At 44.8% G+C, this 25,248-nt stretch overlaps 1 protein-coding gene across 1 annotated transcript in view; it reads right to left on the reverse strand.

The window, feature by feature from the left end:
- The window catches only part of SLC26A4 (solute carrier family 26 member 4), a 169,310-nt gene that overhangs the window by 122,257 nt on the left and 21,805 nt on the right, over nucleotides 1-25,248 (reverse strand). Inside the window, exon 4 of the mRNA XM_078680191.1 lies at nucleotides 13,066-13,247. Coding sequence (XP_078536317.1) covers nucleotides 13,066-13,247 — 182 coding nt within the window. The remainder of the gene's footprint in view (nucleotides 1-13,065; nucleotides 13,248-25,248) is intronic.

Genomic DNA, 25,248 nt, shown 5'->3' on the forward strand with positions numbered 1-25,248 from the left:
TCGCAGCGGCCCCGCCGGGCTTCTAAGATGGCGGCCGGCCCCATGACTCTCGGCCTTGCGGGGACCGGCGATGTGGGTCCGCCGCGCGGCACGTTTGCTGAATACTGTAAAGGTGAGCCTACGCTTCGCGACATCCTCGCCGCCCTGCGCTCCTGGGGGGCACACATGACCTCACCGACCGCTATCCTGGAGGGGGATCCCTTTGTTGGGCCTGCCGGACCCCCCTCGGTATGTGCGGCTTCATCTCTGTTGTGTGCTGCTGGAACTTTCCTTGGGGTCGTGGACCTGGAGGCTGCTGTTGGTGTGGATGTGCGGGGGTCCGCTGCCCTTCTTCGTCCTGTGCCTCCTTCTGCTCCGGAGGTTCCCCGGCTGGATCCCGTCTGGACCGATCTCGATGGGTCTCCTTTTCCTCTTTTGCCTCACATGGCCGTACGAAGATCCTGTGACGGTGCCGCTGGACCGGCTTTCTCCGTATTCTCATCGGAACTTTGCCTGCTTTGCCTGAAGTGGTTACTGTACTTTCTGGATCATCCGGGTCACGATCGCTACAACTTGAGTGTATTTTTGATTCGACTCCCTGTTATTCACCTCCTGTTTTATGTGATCTGGTTCCAGGTGCCCTGGACGATTACAGTTTGCAAAAAACGAGGACAGGGTTGAGCTGATCTTGCCTATGTGGACTGCTATTTTGTGGTATGGTTGGGTGATCCGTTCATAATTGTATGATTATGTTTGATACGTCTTTACGTTCCTGGAGCTTCTCCGTGTGTTTATTATCTTCCCGTGGGCTCTGAGTATTTTAGGGCGGGGGGGTGGGAGCTGAAGGGGTTTTGATTATGTGGCTCCTCTCCCGCTGTTTTTCCCTGTTTTCCCTTCCCCCCCTTTTTTAATCTACGTGATTCTTTCTTTCTTATATTTCTCTATATTTCGGGTTCTAATTAGGGCGACAGGCACGCTGCTGGGGGGTAGGCCATAGCCTTCTGCAGGGGTGCAGGGTGGGCTGTGCGGGGTGGTGGGGGGGTCTGTTTATTGTATCTTTCCCTGTTCCTCTTTTTGGTTCTATGGCTCTTATGTATCCCCTACTTTCGTGGCGCGGTGTCGGCACGTAGCCCCCCGGGGTGTTTGTGCTGGCATGGCCCTTTTGGTATGTCTGCTGTCACGATTTATTACGCATTCATTTCTCCTGTTGCTACTAGTTCCATGTGCCGAATTAGTATTGGGTGCTTTGTTAGCCGTGGGGGGCGTGCACTGACGCTGCGCCCTCACTTTTCCCCTCCCCTTTTTTGATGTCCTCTTCCTCCCCTTTTTTTCCCTTTCCCCACCCCATTTTCTTTTCCTCCCTTGGGTTGTTGTAACGGAGGGCTTTTAGTTTTGTAAGCGTATTTTTCGCTGTTTTATTATTATGTGACCTGGTAGTGGTGGGTGGGTGCTGAGCAGCGATTGTGATTGTTCTTGATGTGGGACTCACGTTCGGTCTTTGCCAAAATGTTTTGTTCTGTTGGTCTTTTCCTGTATTCGAGACTTCGGCTTGCTCACGGCCCGCCACGGCCCTCTGGACTTTACAGATTGTCATTATCCTGTGACACCCTTTTCTATTATAAAATTAACCTATTTTTATCCTGTCCGTGATGGCGACTCGAAGACTTGTGGCCTTTGCCTTTCATATGAGCGATTTAGAAATCCTGTTGTCTCTCCTGTATTGCCTCGTATGTCTCTTTATTGTGGTGGCCGGCCCGGTGGGTTGTAGGCCCGTATTTGTGCGCGCCTTCTGTACAATAAAGGTTTAAAAAAAAAATAATAATAATAATAAATTATATCTAAAAAATCGATATTTGTGTCAACGATATTTCTGCATCACGATATGAAGGTGTCACAATATTTAAAACTCAATATTTATGTGACTCAATATTTTGTATCCTATATTTTGTACAATTGCTTACTCCATTCTACCTCACTTTATCCTACTCTACGCCACTGTACTATACTCCGCTCTACATTGCTCCACTGTCTGACACTCTCCACCACTGTATGAAACTCCACTCTATAACACTGTACTGTACTCTATTCCACTCTATGACACTCTACTCCATTCTATGCTCATCCACTCCTCGCCACTGTACTGCACTGTATATCACTCAAAGACAACCCACTCCACTTCTCTCTAAAATACGTTAGTCCACTCTATGACACTTTCCTCCACTATTGTACTCTACAACACTCCACTTGATGATACTCCATTCTCTGACCCTCTACTTTACCATACTCCACTCTAAGACACTCTACTTCAGTCTATGATAGTCTATAACACCCTCCTCTGCTGTTCGACACACCAATCCACTGTACAATTCGTTGCTCCAGTCTATGATACCGGACTCCAGTATATGAGACACCATGCCACTACACTATATAACACTTTACTACACTGTACGATACACTGCTAAATTCTACTCAACACTTTATCTTAGTCTACGCCACTATACTATCCTCCGCTCTTCGTCACTGCTCTGTCTGATATTCAACTCCACTGTATGCAACTCCACTCTATAACACTGTACTATACTCTATGCCACTCTATAACACTCTACTCCATTCTATCCTCATCCACTTTATGCTACTTTACTACACTGTATAACAATGAAAGACACCCCACTCAACTTCTCTCTGTGATACACTTCTCCACTATAGGACATGGCACTCAATTCTATGACACTTTCCTCCACTCTCCCCCTTTGTACTCTCCGTCACCCCACTTGACGATACTTGATGCCAATTTGGACAGTGGAGTGAATAGGAATAGAGTGGAGTAGAGTCTAGTAAAGTGGCATAGACTGTAGTAGAGTCTTGTAGAGTGGAGTTATATGGAGTGGAGGAGTGTGCACCGGAGTGGTGTAGCATACAGTGGAGTGGCATAAAGTGCAATATCTTTGAGTGGTGTAGCATAGACTGGATTGGCGTACAGTGGAGTGGTGTAGAGTGTAATAGCGTATAGTCTAGTAGCATACAGTGGAGTGGCGTAAAGTGTTATAGTGCAAAATGTAGTAGTCCACAGTGGGGTGGCTTACAGCAAAGTGGTTTAGACTGGACTTGTGTAGTGTGGGGTGGGGGTGGGGTAGAGTGTAATAGCATACAGTAGAGTGGTGTACAGTGGAGTGGGGTAGAGTGGAATGCCATACAGGAGAGGGGAAAAGATTGAAGTTGCATGCAGTGTAATAGCATAGAATGGAGTGGGGTACAGTGGAATAGCATGGAGTGGAGTACAGTGGAGTGTCATAGAGTAGAATAGCATAGAATGGAATAGCGTAGAGTAGACTACCATTGAGTGGAGTGGTGTGTATAGTGGGGTGATGTACGGTGGACAGGTGTAATGTGAAATAGCATATAGTGGAGTAGCATAGAGTGGGATGGTGTCCAATGGACTAGCCTAGACTGGAGTGGTGTAGAGTGGAGTTGCATACAGTATAATAGTGTATAGTGGAGTAGCATACAGTGGAGTGACGTATAATGGGGTGGTGTAGACTAGAGTGGCGTACAGTGGCGTGGGGTAGAGGGTAATAGCATACAGTGGAGTGCTGTACATTTGAGTGGGGTCCAACTGAATAGCCTAGAATGAAGTGGCATAGAGTGGAGTGCCATACATTGGAGTGGCATGGATTGGAGTAGTGTACAGTGATACACAGTGGAATAGCAAAGAGTAGAGGGGCATACAGTGGAATGACGTTTGAGTGGAATAGCATATATAGGAGTAGCGTATAGCACAGTGGCATACAGTGGAGTGGCATATAATGAAGAGGCATTGTTATATGGGGTTATGTGGCCCTTAGATACATTGTCGACATTGCTAAATTAGCATGAGTTTTGTTTGCCCTTTGCTGCTGCTTTTTACGCACGCCTCTTCTAGAATTCGTTTTCGTGACGCTTTGCCTCTGCCCTGTACATGATAACAGATTGTTTTTCACGTTCTCTGCCTTCCCTTCAATTCTGTCTGAACATGATGTGCAAGGGCGATCAACAATGTCTCTTGTTATTCTGTTCTGGTCAGTCCCTATTATCTAGACAAAACATGTTACCAACAGCTGCAATATGGAAGAATCGTGTTTTGATGTAGCGTTGTTGCATGTTTTTAAACACACTTGAAGAAAGCTGTTCCATGGAGCTGAGCTCTGCTTTTCCTATGATGTAAACCTTTGCGTTTAGGCTTTCAGGTAGGGGGGTCTGCTAATAACGCCTCAAGATCTTCTATTATATAAAATAACTGCAAAGGGGTGGGTGATTAAGCCAAGTTATTTTGCCTTTTTGTCTTTATAAAATGATGACTCCTTTTGTATTCTACGGTATTGTAACAATGCTAATGATGCTAGCTTTATGCATTCTGCTGCTGGTCGTGGCTGGCATACTATTTTATGAATCATTATAATCAAAATAAACATTTTGAACTTATTTAGTGACTCTGTTTATTCTTATTATGGACAAGTACGAGAGAGCGAAAGATTGTCTTGTTCCCGCCACTCTTAGGTGAGTCAGGAGTGCTCGTGTTCTGGGTTGTCTAAACATTCGTAGCTTCTTGATATTTGTATGAGACCAAATGAGACACTATTGCTAGTTGGTTGGGATTTTGAGTACTAATGTGGTAGGAGGTACACCCCTATTTACTGAGGTCCTGTTTTCTTTTGCATAGTTCTGTGTATGAGCAGAATCCCCACAACAGCGTAGAGTAGAATTGCATACAGTGTAATAGCGTAGAGTGGACTGGCATAGAGTGGAATGTTGCACAGTGATATGGCATATAGTCGAATAGTGTATAATGGAGTAGCGTACACTGGAGTGACGTATAATGGAGTCGTGTAGACTGGAGTGTGATAGCATACTGTGGAGTGGCGTGCATTGGAGTGGGATCCAATCGAATAGCGTAGAATGAAGTGGCGCAGAGTGGAGTGCCATACACTGTAGTGGCGTGGAGTGGAGTAGTGTACAGTGTAGGGGCATACAATGGAATAGAGTAGAGTGGAGTGGCATACAGTAGAATGGCGCAGAGTGGAATAGTGTATAGTGGAGTTGCGTACAGTCAAGAGACGAAGACTGGAGTGGCGTACAGTGGTATCCTGTACAGTGTTATTGCATAGAGTAGAGTCTCATACAGTGGTAAGGCTTAGAGTGGAGTGGCATAGAGTAGAATAACGTATCGTGGAGAGGCTACATTGGCGCTGCATATGGATGTATGTAAAATGTTGCAGCAAAGTGAAAATGTTGTGCAGAGTAACGCAAAACAGCGAATTAAGCTGTCTTGTGTTTTTCAAGATTTACCAATCAATTCAGGGTCATGCATGGTGGCCTTGCATTCCATTGTAAATCTGACTTAAGTATTCCATAACCCATGCGACACCATGAGTGATGCAAATGTACCAAAATCTAATAATACAGCTAGGCCTTAGTTATATTTTGAAGTGAAAACAACTACGGGATGGCTCTGATCAGCAAGGCTGAGCCAAAATATCAATAAACAAAAGAAAGTGCCAGTGCTGATATAAATAGAATTCGTGCAACAAATGACCAAAACAGGACTTGAAGAAATCAAGAACGGGAATAACTATTTAATAGTTTTTTATTTTAGCAGTGTTTTGGAAAAAAGAAGGCTTCTCTATTTTTTCATTTACAAGGGGACATGTTTGCAAAAGGACACAAAAAACTTAGAAGATTGGTTGTGGTTCATCAATCAAACGGTATTCCAGACATATCACAGACATTCAACATACATTCATACCACTCAGTGACGGGGATATAGTGGGTTTACAATTCTTAAAATATGTACACAATATACTACGAAATGGGCAAGGTATATACTACAAGATAAACAAGGAAACAGGCCACAGTCTGCGAACAAAAATTTACAGAGAATGAAAAAACAATTAGTTTTTACTGTACAATCCTAACTGGATCTACAAACAAAACTTTTTTTACTAGGACAACTAGGTATTGTACTAGCGACTAAGAGAAGACAACTGTTAACTCTTGTCGCTCTTGCAGACACCGTGTGGCAAGGGCCTACGTGTTTCAAATCCCGCTGATTTTCCTGGGATTCTCTTCAGGGCCTTATGTAGTATCTGGATAGTAAAGAAAGAATACAACAAAAGAAAGGCGTGTTAAGAACACGAATTATAGGGAGAACTGTTAGAAAAATAGAGAGACCACACATCAGCAAACTTGACAGAGTGAAATTCCATAACTCTGGTATCTCACCAGTGGCAGAGAATCTAATTCAAGGTGGGAGGCAGGGTGTACAACACAATTGTTAAGTACAAGAGGCATAAGTTGGAATAGACCTTCAGGTGTAAAGGACAGTTTTAAAAGCCTACTTGCCTGATGTTCATGTAGTGTAGGCCTTCGTCTTAAAAACTGAAGTAAATGGGGACATAAGAACAAACAGGGCAAAACACGAGGTTTCTACCTGTAAGGAGAATAAGCCCTTTAGATTCTACTCTTATATCGTCTATCTAGTGAAGAATCAGGGTGAAAAGTCATGCTTACCCGTGGCACGTCGTTGCCGGGATTCCAGGCGGCGAACCGGTTATAATAATTTGTAGTGGGGTTCTACAAAGTGAAAAAAAGTAAAAAATAAAACAAGGATTATAGAGGCGCATAATATAAAGCGCATTTGGTGTCGTACAGTTGGTGAATCACTATTACCTAAGCTGGTCTGGAAATTTACTGAAGGCCGGTTTGAGGAATGGCTTGGTAATACAAAAATCTGCAAATTAAATGAAAAAACAACGGAATCGGTAAGAGGTTTAAGAGTTGAAAAATCAAGCCATTCTATACCATGGTCGCCAATGGGTTATGCTTACCGCTATCTAAAATAAGCATGTCAGAAAGTTAATGGTCCGGAATTCAGTTGGTCGGTGCCTGGGAGAATAGAAGATGGTATAAGTCCGGGCACAATAGTTAGCCATAATCTAAGGGAATTTATGAGAGGGAACGCTTACCGCCTAGTTCGTGCACAAACGCTTTTTCCAACTGGAAAACACACGCTGGGAAGACTTGATTTAAATTCAAGCTAAAATGGAAATAATGAACGCCAATTTAGAAACCCGATGATGGAGACAACAAAGGATAAGGGGGTGGAAAGGTTTTAACTTACTTGTGAAGCCTACCGGCAGCCGCCGGTCTGCTGGCGTTGCAACAGGTACTAATCTTTGGCGCATGCGTGTAGCAGACCCGAAGTTGCTGCTATCTGACTTATATGGGGTTAGAAGGCGCGCAGTAGCGGCCGGTGCAAAGGCCCGGGCTGGAGTTAAAAGCGTAGCGTGGAAAAGACCGAACCGTCATTAGAGACCGACATGAGAAAGTAAAGAATTTGGTAAGACTTTAAACGGAACCCATTATCTGCGCATACAGCGCAGGTGGCTTTAAGAAAGAAATAATACAAAGTCTGTTCAAAGCAGAACCCACTCGAGAAGGTGTACCTGAAATCCTTGGACAGTGTCACTACAATTCTATCATCAATTTGGTAGAATAGTCTTGGAAACACAGCGTGCATTAATCTCACAGGCGGTTGGAAAGGCCCTATTTGTTCTTGACCTCTGGGATACACAATTGCGAGATAATTCTCACAGTTTAAAAATTTCGCCCAGTTCATTAAGACCGGACGTGGTCGTGTCAAATTTAACAATGAGGTATGCCTCCCTTTTGGACAGTTGTAAATCCATATCACCCCCACGGGTATCTTTTTCAATACGTGATATCACCGTCCATTTGAGGTCACTGATCTTGTGCTGCATCTGTGTCCAATGTTGCACCAATGGGGCGTTCTCAACTTTATGTCGCAACCTAGATTTATGTTGAGAGATGCGCTGTCGCGCTTCTTGACTGGTTTTCCCTATATACAGAAGTAGACAGGGACATATTATGCCATATACGACATACTTACTTTTGCAATTGCTGAATGAATGGAATATCGTGGAAACACAACCAGTCAAGAAGCGCGACAGCGCATCTCTCAACATAAATCTAGGTTGCGACATAAAGTTGAGAACGCCCCATTGGTGCAACATTGGACACAGATGCAGCACAAGATCAGTGACCTCAAATGGACGGTGATATCACGTATTGAAAAAGATCCCCGTGGGGGTGATATGGATTTACAACTGTCCAAAAGGGAGGCATACCTCATTGTTAAATTTGACACAACCACGTCCGGTCTTAATGAACTGGGCGAAATTTTTAAACTGTGAGAATTATCTCGCAATTGTGTATCCCAGAGGTCAAGAACAAATAGGGCCTTTCCAACCGCCTGTGAAATTAATGCACGCTGTGTTTCCAAGACTATTCTACCAAATTGATGATAGAATTGTAGTGACACTGTCCAAGGATTTCAGGTACACCTTCTCGAGGTGGGTTCTGCTTTGAACAGACTTTGTATTATTTCTTTCTTAAAGCCACCTGCGCTGTATGCGCAGATAATGGGTTCCGTTTAAAGTCTTACCAAATTCTTTACTTTCTCATGTCGGTCTTTAATGACGTTTCGGTCTTTTCCACGCTACGCTTTTAACTCCAGCCCGGGCCTTTGCACCGGCCGCTACTGCGTGCCTTCTAACCCCATATAAGTCAGATAGCAGCAACTTCGGGTCTGCTACACGCATGCGCCAAAGATTAGTACCTGTTGCAACGCCAGCAGACCGGCGGCTGCCGGTAGGCTTCACAAGTAAGTTAAAACCTTTCCACCCCCTTATCCTTTGTTGTCTCCATCATCGGGTTTCTAAATTGGCGTTCATTATTTCCATTTTAGCTTGAATTTAAATCAAGTCTTCCCAGCGTGTGTTTTCCAGTTGGAAAAAGCGTTTGTGCACGAACTAGGCGGTAAGCGTTCCCTCTCATAAATTCCCTTAGATTATGGCTAACTATTGTGCCCGGACTTATACCATCTTCTATTCTCCCAGGCACCGACCAACTGAATTCCGGACCATTGACTTTCTGACATGCTTATTTAAGATAGCGGTAAGCATAACCCATTGGCGACCACGGTATAGAATGGCTTGATTTTTCAACTCTTAAACCTCTTACCGATTCCGTTGTTTTTTCATTTAATTTGCAGATTTTTGTATTACCAAGACATTCCTCAAACCGGCCTTTTGTAAATTTCCAGACCAGCTTAGGTAATAGTGATTCACCAACTGTTCGACACCAAATGCGCTTTATATTATGCGCCTCTATAATCCTTGTTTTATTTTTTACTTTTTTTCACTTTGTAGAACCCCACTACAAATTATTATAACCGGTTCGCCGCCTGGAATCCCGGCAACTACGTGCCACGGGTAAGCATGACTTTTCACCCTGATTCTTCACTAGATAGACGATATAAGAGTAGAATCTAAAGGGCTTATTCTCCTTACAGGTAGAAACCTCGTGTTTTGCCCTGTTTGTTCTTATGTCCCCATTTACTTCAGTTTTTAAGATGAAGGCCTACACTACATGAACATCAGGCAAGTAGGCTTTTAAAACTGTCCTTTACACCTGAAGGTCTATTCCAACTTATGCCTCTTGTACTTAACAATTGTGTTGTACACCCTGCCTCCCACCTTGAATTAGATTCTCTGCCACTGGTGAGATACCAGAGTTATGGAATTTCACTCTGTCAAGTTTGCTGATGTGTGGTCTCTCTATTTTTCTAACAGTTCTCCCTATAATTCGTGTTCTTAACACACCTTTCTTTTGTTTTATTCTTTCTTTACTATCCAGATACTACATAAGGCCCTGAAGAGAATCCCAGGAAAATCAGCGGGATTTGAAACGCGTAGGCCCTTGCCACACGGTGTCTGCAAGAGCGACAAGAGTTAACAGTTGTCTTCTCTTAGTCGCTAGTACAAAACCTAGTTGTCCTAGTAAAAAAAGTTTTGTTTGTAGATCCAGTTAGGATTGTACAGTAAAAACTAATTGTTTTTTCATTCTCTGTAAATTTTTGTTCGCAGACTGTGGCCTGTTTCCTTGTTTATCTTGTAGTATATACCTTGCCCATTTCGTAGTATATTGTGTACATATTTTAAGAATTGTAAACCCACTATATCCCCGTCACTGAGTGGTATGAATGTATGTTGAATGTCTGTGATATGTCTGGAATACCGTTTGATTGATGAACCACAACCAATCTTCTAAGTTTTTTGTGTCCTTTTGCAAACATGTCCCCTTATAAATGAAAAAATAGAGAAGCCTTCTTTTTTCCAAAACACTGCTAAAATAAAAAACTATTAAATAGTTATTCCCGTTCTTGATTTCTTCAAGTCCTGTTTTGGTCATTTGTTGCACGAATTCTATTTATATCAGCACTGGCACTTTCTTTTGTTTATTGTTAGTTATATTTTGGGCCATGGTATGCCGTGATAACTTTGCAGTAGACTGTGGTACATGGTGATGACAAGCCATTACATAATTGGGTAACAGCTGTTTTTGAGAATGAAAAGGCAGCTGTATTGTTTTTACAACACTTAGGCTGTGCTCAGTGCTAGGGCCTACCTATTACCACTTTATCAAAATGGTAATAGGTACAGAAATGTATTCATATTTTTTATTTGTTTAAAAATTAGTGTACTGCCATGTACCCCAGTAGTTTTATAAGCTTTTGTGAAATTCTGTGAAAGTACTGCAGTGACAGATATTACTAAGTTTAAATGCCTAATCATTTAAAAAATACTTACCCTACTTAACTGCAGTATCAAAAGGCATAATCTATGCACCATAATATATAATCCTGCCAAATTTCATGTAATTCCATTCAGCCGTTTTATTGCTAAGTCAAATACAATAGTCTATGGAAATGCATTGGTGACAAAACGCGTTTTAGGACCACCTTTTATCTTTGCGCCCTGTTAACGATTCACCACAAAAAATTACACCATCTCAAAATGTAAAAAATGGTGTAGGTCTGGAACGTTTTGTGATGATTCGTCAAAAGGGTGGTAAGTTATTTGGGAGGTAATATTCCAAGGAATTCCTATTTTTGGGAATACTAACTATGATTACATAGTGGCAATCAAATTTAATGTGATTTCTTCCTTTTTGTCTATTGTATTTGTTATGTATATGTTTGTTGGTTTACATAATCATGTGACCATAAATGTGTCTTTTAGTTGTTCAAGTAGTAATACTGAAACTTTAATTTATGCAGTCTAGTTTATTTTTGGGCTTCCTTGCTACTTTTAGTAGGATTGTGCTACATAAAAAAGTGCAAACTGAATGAGACAAAATCACTGTTGTTATACAAATAAGATATTTCCTTTTTCTTAATGGCCAATTATCGTGTCCTCCATAAAGCAGTGTGTGTAGCTCACTGCTAGGTAGCTTTTCCATTTTGTTGCGCAGGAGTACATAAGGAAGAAGTTTTTTGTTTGGCTTGTTGGGCACAGTTTATTTTACGAGCTGGAAAGCATGCAAAGAAAACTTAAGTAGATTAAGGTGTATTCATATATGTTATATATTTGTTAATATGTTTCCATTAGCATGTGACCATACATTGGTCTTTTAGTTGTTAATGTAATAAATCTGAAACTCAACATATGCAGTCTAGTTTATTCTTTGGGCTTCTTTGCTACTTTTAGTAGGATTGTGCTACATATGGAGGCCAAATGAAAAGCAATCGTTGTTGTTAGAAAAATGCAAATTACATATTATTTTCCTAGTGGCCATTTATAGTGCACTCATAATAGTAGTTCGTGTAACTCACTCCTAGGTCACTTTTTCATTTTGTTGCACAGGGTTGCATAAGATAGATGGGTTCTTTTTGTCTTGTTGGGACAGTTTTATTTTGTGAGCCAGAGAGCATGTAAAGAAAACATATGTAATTAAGATGTCATCTATTTGTCATGTATTTGGTTAAAAGTTTCCATTAGCATCAGACCATAAATGGGTCCTTCAGTTGTTCATGTAGTATATCTGAAACTTTATATATGCAGTCCAGTTTATTTTTGGGCTTCCTTGCTACTTTTATTAAGATTTTAGGCTCCAAGATATCACTAAGTTGATAAATCTTATAACTTAAAATGTAATTACTCTACTTACCTGCAGTACCCCACAGAATCATCTGCGCCCCCTAATATGTAATAGTTCCAAATTTCATATAAATCCAGCTGACGGTTTTTGGGATATGCGAATTACAAAGGTCTTTGGATTTGTAACCTGTTTTGCCCCCCCCAGGTTTTTTTGCAACCCCTTGACCAAACGCAGCAAAACTTTCACCCGTCCTGAAATAAAACAGGGTCAGTAGGTCTGCAAATTTTCACGCACATTTCTCAAATGGTTGCAAAGTTATAAAGGGACAAAAATCGGAAAAGTCCTTATCTCTGTTGACCGTAACTATAACTACAGAGTGGCAAGATTTATATATACATATGTATATATTCCTGAGATTCCCTCGCCTTCTTCCTCGGCAAAAGTCACGGCACCACAGTAGGGTAAGTTTCAATTTATATTTATTAATACACCATGTGCAAATGTGCAAGAATTAGGACGGCCTACGCGTTTCGGCTACCATTAGCCTTTGACTGGACATATGTATATATATGTATATATCTTTTTTTTTCTTGTTCTGTTAGAGACATTTACACCGACAATGCTTATAATGAATGAACGTCTGACATGGCCCTGGGTTAGGTAGTAAAATACTGAGCAGGCTTGTTGTGATGCAAAACATAATTGTAAGATAAGAGGAGTTTCATTTACTAAGGCAGACATGAAACAGCCCCTTTACTGAATCAGATATGAAATAATACAATGTACAAGTCCTAACATGAAATAGCCCATTTGTTACAGCAGGCGTTAAATAACCAATTTACTAAAGCAAGCATGAAATAACTCATGTACTAAATCAGGTATGAAATAACCATATCCTAGAGCAGCAGACATGAAATACCCAAAGAAGTGTACAAAACCTCTTTGTGGTCACCACACTTTACATCTATGCTTTTGGCTTGCCTATCCCTCGGATGTTTCTTACCTTGATAAACTATTGCTATTTTATAAAACGGTCATGTAGTCTTTTAAATCTCCAAAATCCAGACTACAACAACCTGCACGCTGTAATACCTGTAATATTCCAACCAGAAAGCAGAGCGTCGCGGAGATGCCCACTCTGGCTGCGTCCCTGGCAACCGTGTTGATCACCGTTTGGTTCAGGCCTGTGCCGTTGCTCATTAATTTAAAATTGTTATCAGGAGCCATGGACAGGACAACCGACCCCACCATCAGACTGACCACGGGGAATGGCCCTATGAGGACAAGAAGAACAGACATGACATTAGTGAGATTTTGTGAGAATAAACAGAAAGCATAAAAAACATTCTTGCTCACATTCGCACATGTAGATAATTAATGAAATACTTCTCCACAAAATGGATGACTTTATGAAAAGACGGCCATCATCATCTTTAACTATAAACCATCCTTACCAGGCTCAACGGCATCTTAATTAAATCGATAAGATAACTTCGCTTATTTAGTCAGATACCAGTCCAAGTGAAGACGCGTTCGGTCCGCGTCTCCCTCTGGTTAAAATGAAAAGGTGCAATATACATTAAAAAATGAATTACAGCAACTACTGTTCATAAACTGGCTGTCAAAACTAGAGCCAGCAAGTTTCACTCAAGTTCAGCAGAATAGTTTAATGCTGTTGCACAGAACCAATAGAATTATGTGGCATTGTATGACCAAATTATGCAGCAATGTTGGCTAGATTATGTTGCATAATATGAGGTAATCTGCAAATTATGCTGAAAATTCGGTGGCATTTTTTTGAGGAGCTATTTGAAGTAAATCCATTGTTGTGTGATAGAAGGACTAAGAAGTAGGAAAGGAGATCCAGGTTTTTAGGTCGAGCCTGGGCAGCGCATGCGCTGTGAGGCATGCTGTATTAGAGTATGAATGTGAAGCCCCACCCACTCTCCACGCATATTTTTCATTGGCTTGTATTGTATTGTAATTGCATTTAAATAGCGCATAGTACCCCTAACGAGGCATTAAAGTGCTTTTTCGGCGAGTAGCACACAACTCCAAAACCCATAAAGGATAAGTGGTGAATTACAAAAGTTAATTGTGTGGTGGATATGTTAGTCAGTTATTTGGATTGAGATGGGTAGTGGAGGGATAGGAGAGGGAAAAAAGCTTGCATTTATATAGCCCTTGCTACCTCTGATGGTGTGTTGAACCGCTTTTTCGGCAAGTAACACGCTACTCCGAACCCATAAAGGATTAGTGGTGATTTAGCATAGTGAAATATGAAAGCAAATTGAGTGGTGGATATGTTATTCAGTTATTTGGATTGAGAAGGATATTGGAGGGATAGAAGAGGTGACATAGTCCCAGTGTCTGCTGGGACACGGAAGACCCAGCACTGAGGCGCGATGCAGGAGGTGGCTGGCAACAGGTTAAGTAACTTTTTTGGGGGGGGAGCGTGGCTAACCACTGAACATGGCGGACTCGTCTTAGAGGAGCTCCGGAGCCTGGGCGACACGATCTTGCCAAACCGCCACAAGTCATGACCCATCGGTGCTAAAACACCAAGCCATGGATGAATCAGCCGCTGACAACACCGCGGAGTACGAATCCTGAAGTGCGGCCTACATGAAAGACGGCCCTTGCAATGCAAGAATGGCCCGGAGCTGCGGCCATAGTGAGAGGCCTCCCACTGAATTGTCGTGAGTGCACCAGGCACTGCTGGGGCTGCTGTTGTTCTTCTGATGCCCCTACTGGGGCGGTGAGTGCGCCAGCGGTTGGCGGCCGGTGGCCGATGGACCAAGTGGGGTCACTAGCATTCAATGGCCAAAGGAAGACCGCACTGAGGCCTCCCCCACACAGCGACCACAACAGCAGAAGGACATCCAACTGCAGGCAGAGACCCTCCCCCGAAATGTGGCAGGGAGCGCCTTACTAACTCCGAGGGTTACACAGCAATACCAGAGCAGGAGGCACGCAACAGGACTTACCTCGGCACAGTTGCTCCCTGCAAGGAACTCTCCACAGGCGACAAGTGCCTGGTCGTGATAGCACCATTCAGGCAGGAGCACCCATAGACATCTATCAACGCATTGAGAAAAGCGGAGAGGAGGGAACGGAATGTCAATACAGGCAGCTTACAGGGTAGCCTGAGGGGTAGGGGGCCAAATTGTGATTTGCTGACACATTCACCGCAATACAGTGTTGAATGTGGCTGTAACCTTGACCGGAGGGCTGGAAAGTGCACACATGACTGGGCATCGTGGGCATAGCTGTACTTACTTATTAAGTGCATCAGCCCAGCTCTCAAGAAAGAAATGGGGCACATAGAGGAGACTTGCATGCCTAGGTGCTAAACACAGCCAAGACGACTGCAGCATTTTTGAGCAGACAAGGGAGGACATACCATAAGCACAAGAACGATTAATAGTAAGTTTGCCTGCCATACTCCAACAACAGCTAACAAGGGGGGAGTGCAGCACGAAGCATGGGGCGGCCCAAAGGGAAGCTGCCGGAGGCAACCTCCACTAATACACAACAAGCAGTGGAACGGGAACATTCAATGCATACGCCCTCGCTCGACTTCATGCTGCCCACAAATGCTGAAACACCTCCAGACAAACTGGATTTAATACTTCAAGAGGTAAGGGAGTCTTGTAAGGCCGTAGAGCAACAGATTGGCTCACTTACGATGGGCATTACGCTACTCAAGGCCGATCACACCAAACTGGCAACTACAGTGAAGACCAACAGCCTAACTTTAGAGGAGCTCTTACCCCAGCATAAGGAGCATGTGTCGCAAATCCAACAGTTACAAAGACAAAACAATGGACTACAAGCGAGAGTGGAGGACGCCAAGGGCAGAACTAGGCGGAACAATGTACGGGTCAATGGGATTCTTGAAAGCAGTGAGGGAGCTAATGCTGACAGTTTTATGGAGCAGTGGTTCCGCAAATAAGTAGCCCCGGAAGGCTTATTGGACTTCTTCTATGTAGAAAGGGCCCACAGAATCCCCACCGAGACCATTGATAGCCAGGATCCTAAATTATAGGGATTGAGATGTCCTACTCCAAAAGGCGAGGGAGCGAACACAGATACAGTTCGAGAATCCCTGCATATCACTATACCCTGATTATACACTCATGGTCCAGCGCCAAAGGTCCTCCTATCAACCTGTCAAGAAGAAATTATGAGCTATTAATCTCAAATATGCACTCCTCTTTCCGGCTCGATTGAAAATTATCCATGAACAGAAAACATACTTTTTTGATAGTCAGGGTGAGGTTATGGATCTTACCCCAGATGGGTGCTGGGTGATGTGTGGAGAATGCAGAACCCGACAAGTAAGAAATACTCCTTCTACTCCCCAGTTCACCAGTTGCATACATGGATTGACAGAATGCTATGCTCACTCACCCTAGTCATGCAAGTGACACATGCCACTTACCTAGCAAAAACCTCTGATCATAACCCATTAGAGATCTCTTTTAATAGGGGCAGAATCCCCACACCGGTCCCCAAGTCGAAGCTAAGGCTCCAAATGTTAGAAGACGCAGTATTTTGCAGTACTCTATCCAGTGCCATCACTCACTACTTTGCAGACAATGGGAACACTGCATCTTCGATTCTAGTTGAGTGGGATGCACTCAAAGCTGTCATAAGAGGTACGGCGCAAGGCAGGAAGTACTTACTAGCCTGAAAGAGTTGGAGAATAGACTGAACACACTAGAACAGGAAGAGGTGCATGAACCTACCAAAATGGCTCTCCTACAGGAAGCGTGCATACAACATGCAGAGCTGCTAGAGACTCTCAGAGTTATCGATCATAGGGCTTACACCCAGATAAAACACACCAACCCAGATAAATCGGGGACACTCCTAGCCAGGATTCTGAGCGATCCACCCCCCATAGTAATAAGTGACATCACCACGCCTGGGAGAGACGCGGTACAAACCCAACAGAGCATTAACGAGGCCTTTTGCACAGAGGGTACTGGGGGGAGGTACGACGGGACATAGAAACAGCTACGCACCTTCACATTGCAGACTCCGCAGCAGAATGTCACCTAGACCTATGCAAACGCACAGCCCCCCAGAAGGTTCAACTCAGATATTTAGTATTAAATCTTTTTATTGCAGAAATAAAGGCTCGTACATTAAACAGAGATAAACAACTCAGATATTTAGATCTCACTCTAATTATAGCCAAGCAGTCAATAACCATGAGATGAAAATCATTAAAGATGGCCTAGGACACAGAATCATACCTGGACATGGATAAGATAGGTCAGAATGGGAGGGGAGGGGGTGGACAGTTGTAATAAATCAAATGCTAATCTGAACATTACAGTTTGTACAACTACAGAAATGTACTATGTATACAATTGATATAATACTAACCATACCGAACTAGCCGCTGGCTATGTGATGCATGTAACCACATTCTGTAAATACCGGAACGGAAGAAGATGTAATGTCTATATGTATTATAACGAATGCACTGGATATAACAAAGAGCATCAATAAAGTTTGTGTTAAAAAAGTAACATTTTTAAAAAAAACATTTTTATTTTAAAGTCCCTCGCCCCCTCCTCCCTGCACTCCCTCCTCACCGCCTCGCCACTTTTTGATTGGGGCAGCCACCACTGGATGTCTAGAGTCAGGTTCGTCTATGCACAGACAACTAGCCATTAATAAATGTATCTGTAGTGTCTGGTAGGTCTTTATTCATTTGTAAATAAACAAATGCTGCAAAGCAGTATTTGGGGCTTTTGAAGTATTAAAAAAGAAAATCTTAAACTTCTTCTGAAGGAAGAAACTTTTCTAATTTCTTAATGCTGCTACACTTTTGACAAATGGGGCGGTGTGTAACCGTGGCCTAGTTTATTTACCTCAGACATAAACATTTTGGTAACTTCTTTTCCTAAAAATTTAGAATGAATCCGGAGCGCATGGACCAACATTAGATAACTCTGATAAATAGGGATGCAATAGCTCTTTATTTCTAACACTGAACAGACCAAGGCACATAGGCACTGGTATGCTGGTGAGAAGCACAAGTGCTCAATGCAAAATCATTGAAATTGCTTCTGGGCCCATGTTCGAAGTAGCTTGAGACCCATTGCTTCTGATTCATTATTAGGCTTGTTAGTCCCTCCTTAGTACCGCCTTGTCTTCATTTGTAACCTCCCATGAGAACACCCCCTTTTACATGTGTTTTTGCTATGTAGGCTTTCATTACAGCCTCTGAGCACTATTTCCTTTAAGGATTTTCTCCTGCCTGCAACAGCTCTCCCACAACGCTTTAATATATTTTTTTTACATAGCACTGCCCGCCACGCTAATAGTGACGGCTGTGCCTTTGCTTTACTTGTTGTGCCCAGCAGGAGCGCGTGTTTTTTTACGACTTTGTTTTTTCATTTAAATGTATTGCCCCATGCCGCACTTACACTTTAATGTCGGACGCGCCCCTTTCCTTAGAGGAGCTGTGTCTAAATAAAAGGGGTGTGGCCATCATTAAAGTGACATCGCACTATGGGGTGCTTTTACAAAAAAAACATTTATTTGTCCAAACAAATGTTTTTTTTCTGTAAATGCACCCGTATTGCGCTTTCACTTTAATGGCGGCCACTCCCCTTTCTTTAGACACGTCTCATCGAATGAAAAGTTAAAGTTAAAGTGCTGCATGGGCGTTTTTACAAACTAGTATTTATAATGCAATAGGTGTCGCATTTACAAAACTATTGTAAATGCGAGACCTATTGCATTGCAAATGCTTCTTTAAAATGTCCCGGAACCAGACTGCAACAAGGAATTCACCAAACACCAGCCAGACGGTGGGGAGAAACTACTATTCCAAGGGACATTCAGAACGACCTGATCTCCATTTAAATGACAGTGTTTTTCATACGGTACAAGAAGCCTTGAGAAAGCTCTCGGGTGACCAGCGACACAGGGCGAGACATCTCTTGGCTGTTAATACATGAAGCCAGAAACAACATTTTATAAATAAAAACCTGTCCGTCATCGTACCCATGTAGTGCTCTGTGTTCAATAAAGTAGAAATAATGGCTCAAACATATGAGAACTAATTAAAATCAGTAATTAATATATTGTGTGCTTTCTATGTACATGTACATTGTTAGTCTTTTACAAAGTCTCCATAGCTTGTAAAATGCTTTTAAGGAAGACAGATTGTGGCAGGCTGTTTCCTCAGGGCCAGACCATGTGTTGGTCTCATTGAATGCTGCTGCATCTCAGATGTTACCCATTGGTAATTAGTTCCTTTCAAAGACCCAAGATTGCTCAATCGTTCAACAAGGGTTTATAAAGCGCTGCTATTCACCCACGACAGTATCCAGGTGCTGAGAGTCCAGCTGCTCGGGTAAAATGAGTGAATAGCCTGATCAGAAATATATATTAAATATACAGAAAGAGGTGGCTTGTAAAGTGCAATAATCTGCTCGTGCATGCTGTTCACAGTCGATACTGTAGATTACAAACCCAAAGTTTTTTTTTAGAAGTCTCTTTTTTGTAAAGAGGATGAGGTCATCAGAGGTTCTGCAGAAGCATGGCAACTTTAAAATCAATAGTGCCAATATCGGCCCACTCACCAGCCCTCTCGCAGCAACATGCATGTCGCAGAACTAAGCAGACAAGACAACTTTATGTTGGAGCAAAGTAGCTGCAGGTTTATTAGCATATACACATGCCAACAAGGTGGGTTATCTTACAGGCGATCAAAGGCAAGCCGCCCCTCGTGACCTACCACCTGATGGGCCAATTTGCAACGTGGCATTAGCCAATCGTTGCTTAGCGATTGTGGTGAGGAGATAGCCCCTCCCAAATCCGGTGAACCATTGGTCCACCCTCCTGCTCACGCCCCTCCCTACGAGGGGCAGAGCGTTCAAGCAACCCCCGGTTGTACAGGTTTCCAACCGCCCGTAGGATAGCAGGGCGGCGTCGCACCCCCAGGGTCCACCGCACAGACTTCCTGGGGATGTTAGGCCTCAGCATCATATTGTGCTCCTGAAGAGGGTACTCCCGGGTACCTTTCTGCCTCTGGATCGCCCTGTAACTCCACCTGCAACACAAATGAGAAAAGATTAGAAACATTTCCCCCCCCCACCCTGAAAGCGCCGGGTATGCGGAAGGGAGGGAAACGGCGTCAGGGTGAGGGGACAGCGGACAAAGAGGCCGCTCGGTGGGCGGGGGAGGAATATATACTCTCCCCCGCCCACCCCAGGCCGGAAGTGACGCGCGGGACCCTCCAGGGTCTCAAACAGCTGGGCTGCCCCGTGTGCCATCTTGTGGCACTACGGTGGCCGCCCTCTTACTAGTGTCCCCTGCGGGGACGTGTCGGTCGGCCTGCATAGTGCCAATATCGACCCACTCACCAGCCCTCTCGCAGCAACATGCATGTCGCAGAAATAAGCAGACAAGACAACTTTATGTTGGAGAAAAGTAGCTGCAGGTTTATTAGCATATACACATGCCAACAAGGTGGGTTATCTTACAGGCGATCCAAAGGCAAGCCGCCCCTCGCGACCTACCACCTGATGGGCCAATTTGCAACGTGGCATTAGCCAATCGTTGCTTAGCGGTTGTGGTGAGGAGATAGCCCCTCCCAAATCCGGTGAACCATTGGTCCACCCTCCTGCTCACGCCCCCCCCTACGAGGGGCGGAGCGTTCAAGCAACCCCCGGTTGTACAGGTTTCCAACCGCCCGTAGGATAGCGGGGCGCCGTCGCACCCCCAGGGTCCACCGCACAGACTTCCTGGGGATGTTAGGCCTCAGCATCATATTGTGCTCCTGAAGAGGGTACTCCCGGGTACCTTTCCGCCTCTGCATCGCCCTGTAACTCCGCCACAGCCCTGGGTGTGGCGACCGTCGCAGCCAGGGCCCCCCACCAAGGCCGGCATGCTTCCTCTATTTCTAGTGATTATTACTGGGATCTCTCCCTTAACCAGCCAGAATAGTTCAATGACAATCGGGCAGGAATGACGAAATATCTTCCCAAAGCCCCCTTGCGCCTGGCGAAAGGTCTCCCAAGTCAAAGACGCCCTGCCTCCTCTGCCCCTAAATAAACACAGAACAGGACCTCCTGCGTGTTGGCTCCAGAGCCTCCCCCGACTAACGCCTTGTCTACAAATATGGAGACAAGTCTGACCACTGAAAATTACCTGTCCTCCACTGGTAGCAAAACCCACCATAGGTATTGTGGTCGTTCTCTCAGGTGCCATAGAAAACTGCAGTGACCAGCGCAATCCCTAGTAAAAGGAACTGGGTGCACACACAAGGTGACACGGCCAGTATAAGGGGGGGTGAGAGTGTAGAGTCCAATACTGACACACTGCAAGGCTTAGCAACGGGTCAACCTATGCTGCATGCAGAACCAGCGCCTGGTCACAGAAACCTGGACCCTGCTAACCACATAAGACCCATATATATACACCGGGGCGGGGTCGAATAAAGATAGTGTGTCACAAGGTTCCCACTTGGGGGGTGGAGAATCCGCTGGAACCCTTCTGAGAAAGTGTAAATAGTTACACGCACCTCAGTCCAGAATACCCTTGCCTGATCTACAGAAGCACATAGGGCCCGCTGCCCCCGCACCGCATGGCGAGGAAAAACTGGCCAAAAACCCCCCAGACTGCGATTCTGTTGGAAGCCAGTCCCCCCCTCCCCCCCTTAGTTGTCCACCTAGCCCTGTGGACGGAACTTGCAGCAATCCGCCGGGGGGTCAAAGACCAATAACATCCAGGAGGAGAGCAGAGAGATGCCCCTCAAGCATACTTCCAGTAAGGAGTACCAGATAAGCTCTCCCCCCCATGCTTCCTACAGCATAATGCACCCCAACTGAACAAGGCCGTAGAACGCGTGAGTCGAAACCTGTCTATAAGGAAGGACTAGATACTGTCTAGGCAGATCTAGCAGGACCAACCCGTGGTGCATGCCTGCCCTTCCATTCTCCCAACTGAGACGTAGTCGAAACTGTTTTTGTTGTGCAAGCTGCAGAAGCCACACTTGGACATAATAAGCATGGCCGCCCACGAACTGGCCACCCTTATCCGGTATACTCGGGTAAGAATGCTAAGTGAGACGGTATCCAAAGGACAGAGCACAATGGGTGGCAAGGTATGTTCACTGCAGTTGGTGAAAGTACTGATAAATATACCTGCCCCTTCTGGGCCATACAAGTATGACAAAATTCAAGATACACCAAAAATACGAAGTGCTTCATAAGATGACTGGTGCCCAATACCATAGGTTGGACAACTCACTTTGATATCACAAGTTTCACCAACATGCGAAACTGGCCGTATTGAGATTTGCCTAGGCCACCTCCCTTCAACACTGTGCAAGGTATCTCCCAATACTTGTCAAAAGTCTAAAATGTCCCCCTTTGCCTGTCCTCCGTTGGACCCAGAGACGCTTAAGCAAGCAGCCTATCCAACTGTGTAAATATGTAGTGCATCTAGGGGTACTACTACTTGCTCACTATTACTTCCTGGCCTGCGAAACTACAAAAGAAAAGGCCCCCTGCGGTACCTAACACAACTAAATGAAATACTGTCATGTAACCGTCTACCCGTGGACATCGCCACGGGCCCTCCCAGCGTCCTATCACAAAAAAACGCTAACGCAAGCGTCTACATGGCCACAAAGTACCAACATGTGACCCATGTAAAACAAGTGGGGCTATAAAGTATCAGCCTGAAACACAAAGGAGCCAGAGCAGGGAGGGAAAGGTGGGATCGGCCAGGAGGTAAAGAGAGCTAACGCAGGCCCAAAACTCTGTGCAAATAGGCAAAGCATTACAATATTGCTAATATGCCGGGGTATGTACAACTGGCGAATCTGGGTACAATATGCGAGTTTCTAAATTGAGGGCCATACAGCAAGAGTAATAAAGTGGCAAAGCAGGCACGACTAATAAGCAGGGCTACACAGCTTGGTCAGGCGAACGTGCTGAGAAAAGCTAGGAAAGTGGCCGCCATGTCAATGCCTCCTTGGATACACATAAAAGGTGAGCGCTCCCATAACACAAGCCTATCGTCGGTATAGTCAATGCTACATGGTGCCTGAGATACAAGCCCCAAATGATAGCTTTCGTGCCTGGCCACCGAGAAAAATAGCCAACCCCAACCAAAACCACCAAGGTGTCACTGCTAAGTGTGACATGTCCATCATATCCGAGCACCCAGCGAGACCAGGAATACCTAAATTACACTATTTGTCAGCAAACGAACGAGACACAGAGGGAAGCCCCCATCAGTGGAGACGCCCAAAAGACCACCAAGCGACTCTAAAAGTCCAACGAGTGAGGCTGCCTATGACAGATAAACGCGAGCTAAAATCGTGTGGGAAACAAACCCATATCCGCTAATAATGGGAGGCAAAGTGCCAGGTGTGGAAAGAGACTGCGAGGCTCAGAAGGAGCAGGGAAACCAAACGTACATAGTCAGACTGGACTGCCTAGCACCGAAAAACAGAAAAAGGGCAACTGCAAAATATGCCTAGCGTAAAGTCACACTTTGCGCAGAGTGGGGAACAAAAGGTTGTGCGCGGCCTTCGCCTTATCCTGGGCACGCCAACACAGTCTAAAACAGAATGCGCCGACCGAGTCCACGTCTAAATCTACTTCTCAAACTGTGAGAGCGGAACCCACGCAATGGCGCACTACCGTCCCACCGCGTGAGGCAACAGAGCCTAGAATGCTTCCCTGCAAGGCAGCCAGCTGCGCCGCCAGGGCAAATTGTTCTACTTCCAGTATCAGCAGCCGCCAAGGAAAGTGTGATACTTCTAGTAACATCACTAAAAGGTTAGAATAGATAAAAAATGTACCCCCAAATGCACGAGGAAGAGTCACCTAGTGTTAGAAAATAAATGAGATGCTGCAGAACGTATAGCAACACTTAAACAACCCCGAATACTAAAAGGGGAAACATCCTGAAAAGGAAGGAGCAAGCCCGGGTGCTACCCGTAACTCATCCCCACTAGGGCCTGAAAGAGCAGGGCAGTATAAAACGGGCAAATACAAATAAGGCGGAAGAGCCCCTGGCGAGAACTAGGGTGTCCCTTACCCTAGCTTACTGCCACAGTGTGCTAAGACCCTTCTACTAAATAATAGTTCGGGCAGCCCCCAACCGAGAGGGCGGTTCTCCATCGCGGTTCCTGTAAATGAGACAAAAACAACAATTATAAGCCCCGCCCTCTTACGAGCATCATTCTGAATTCCTTACCCAGAGAATGTGGCAACTGCCCCCTTGTTACCAAGCCAAGCCTGACAGTGAGGTACTAAACTGAATAATTAATGCAGTGTCGTAGGAGATGGGCGGGGCAAGCCAAGGGAGCCTACAGAGACAGAGGCAGGAAAAAGGAAGTGTCTTAACACTGGGCCCAGAGTACAAATGCTAGGATGAGAACGGCCCTAGCACATGGGCAAGAGAGACGGGGAGCAGAGCCTCGTCCCCTTCCCCTACTACACGAGACACCTCATCGTATCCTGTAAACTGCTTCCCCGAACACCTCCTGCAGAGGCACTACCAACTTCCAAGATGCCCTCTCTACATCTGAAGGAAATACTAGGGGGTGTGGCCGGTTCTAAACTCCATGCCGGGGAAGGGTCAACCTATTGAGAGCTTGTGTAAGAGTGTGAGCCGAGGCACCGCATACCTTCCATCTGTGTGGGGTACCCATAGGAACCTGCGCACGACACTAACTCTTGAAACACACTGTCAGTTCCCTCTCCATGAGGCCTACAAGATTGTCAGATACGAGGCTCAGGCCAAAAGACTGAACAAAAGCTCTCGACCTGAAGAGACGCTTCTCAAATACAAACATGGCCAGATTCCCAAATCCAAAATTGTCAGGTACGAGGCCCAGGCCAAAAGACTGAACAAAAGCTCTCGACCTGAAGAGACACTTCCCAAATCCAAACATGGCCCCACTAGATCCACAGGGGAGCCTGGAAAAGCGCGGTCTATTCTCAAAGACAACAGAAGAGTTCTCCCAGGGGAACCAGAGGTAAGAAAGGGGCGAGTAGTGCCGTGTTATCCTGCTTCCTGAAAGATGGTGTGTTGCGTAACCTGCACACAAAGCTAGATCCGTAACCGCTGGTAGGTATTTCATACATCACTTGAGCAACCGGGACACAAAAGTGCCACACTAGCCTAAGTGACGTGTGTTCAAGTGGTTCACAGTCTGCCAAGTCACGGGGGGCATACCTCTACTTGTAGACTGCAACTACTGTGTGATGCGGCGCGCCCACGAAG

Source organism: Lissotriton helveticus, chromosome 1_1, assembly GCF_964261635.1.
Source record: "Lissotriton helveticus chromosome 1_1, aLisHel1.1, whole genome shotgun sequence".
NCBI classification, from domain to species: domain Eukaryota; kingdom Metazoa; phylum Chordata; class Amphibia; order Caudata; family Salamandridae; genus Lissotriton; species Lissotriton helveticus.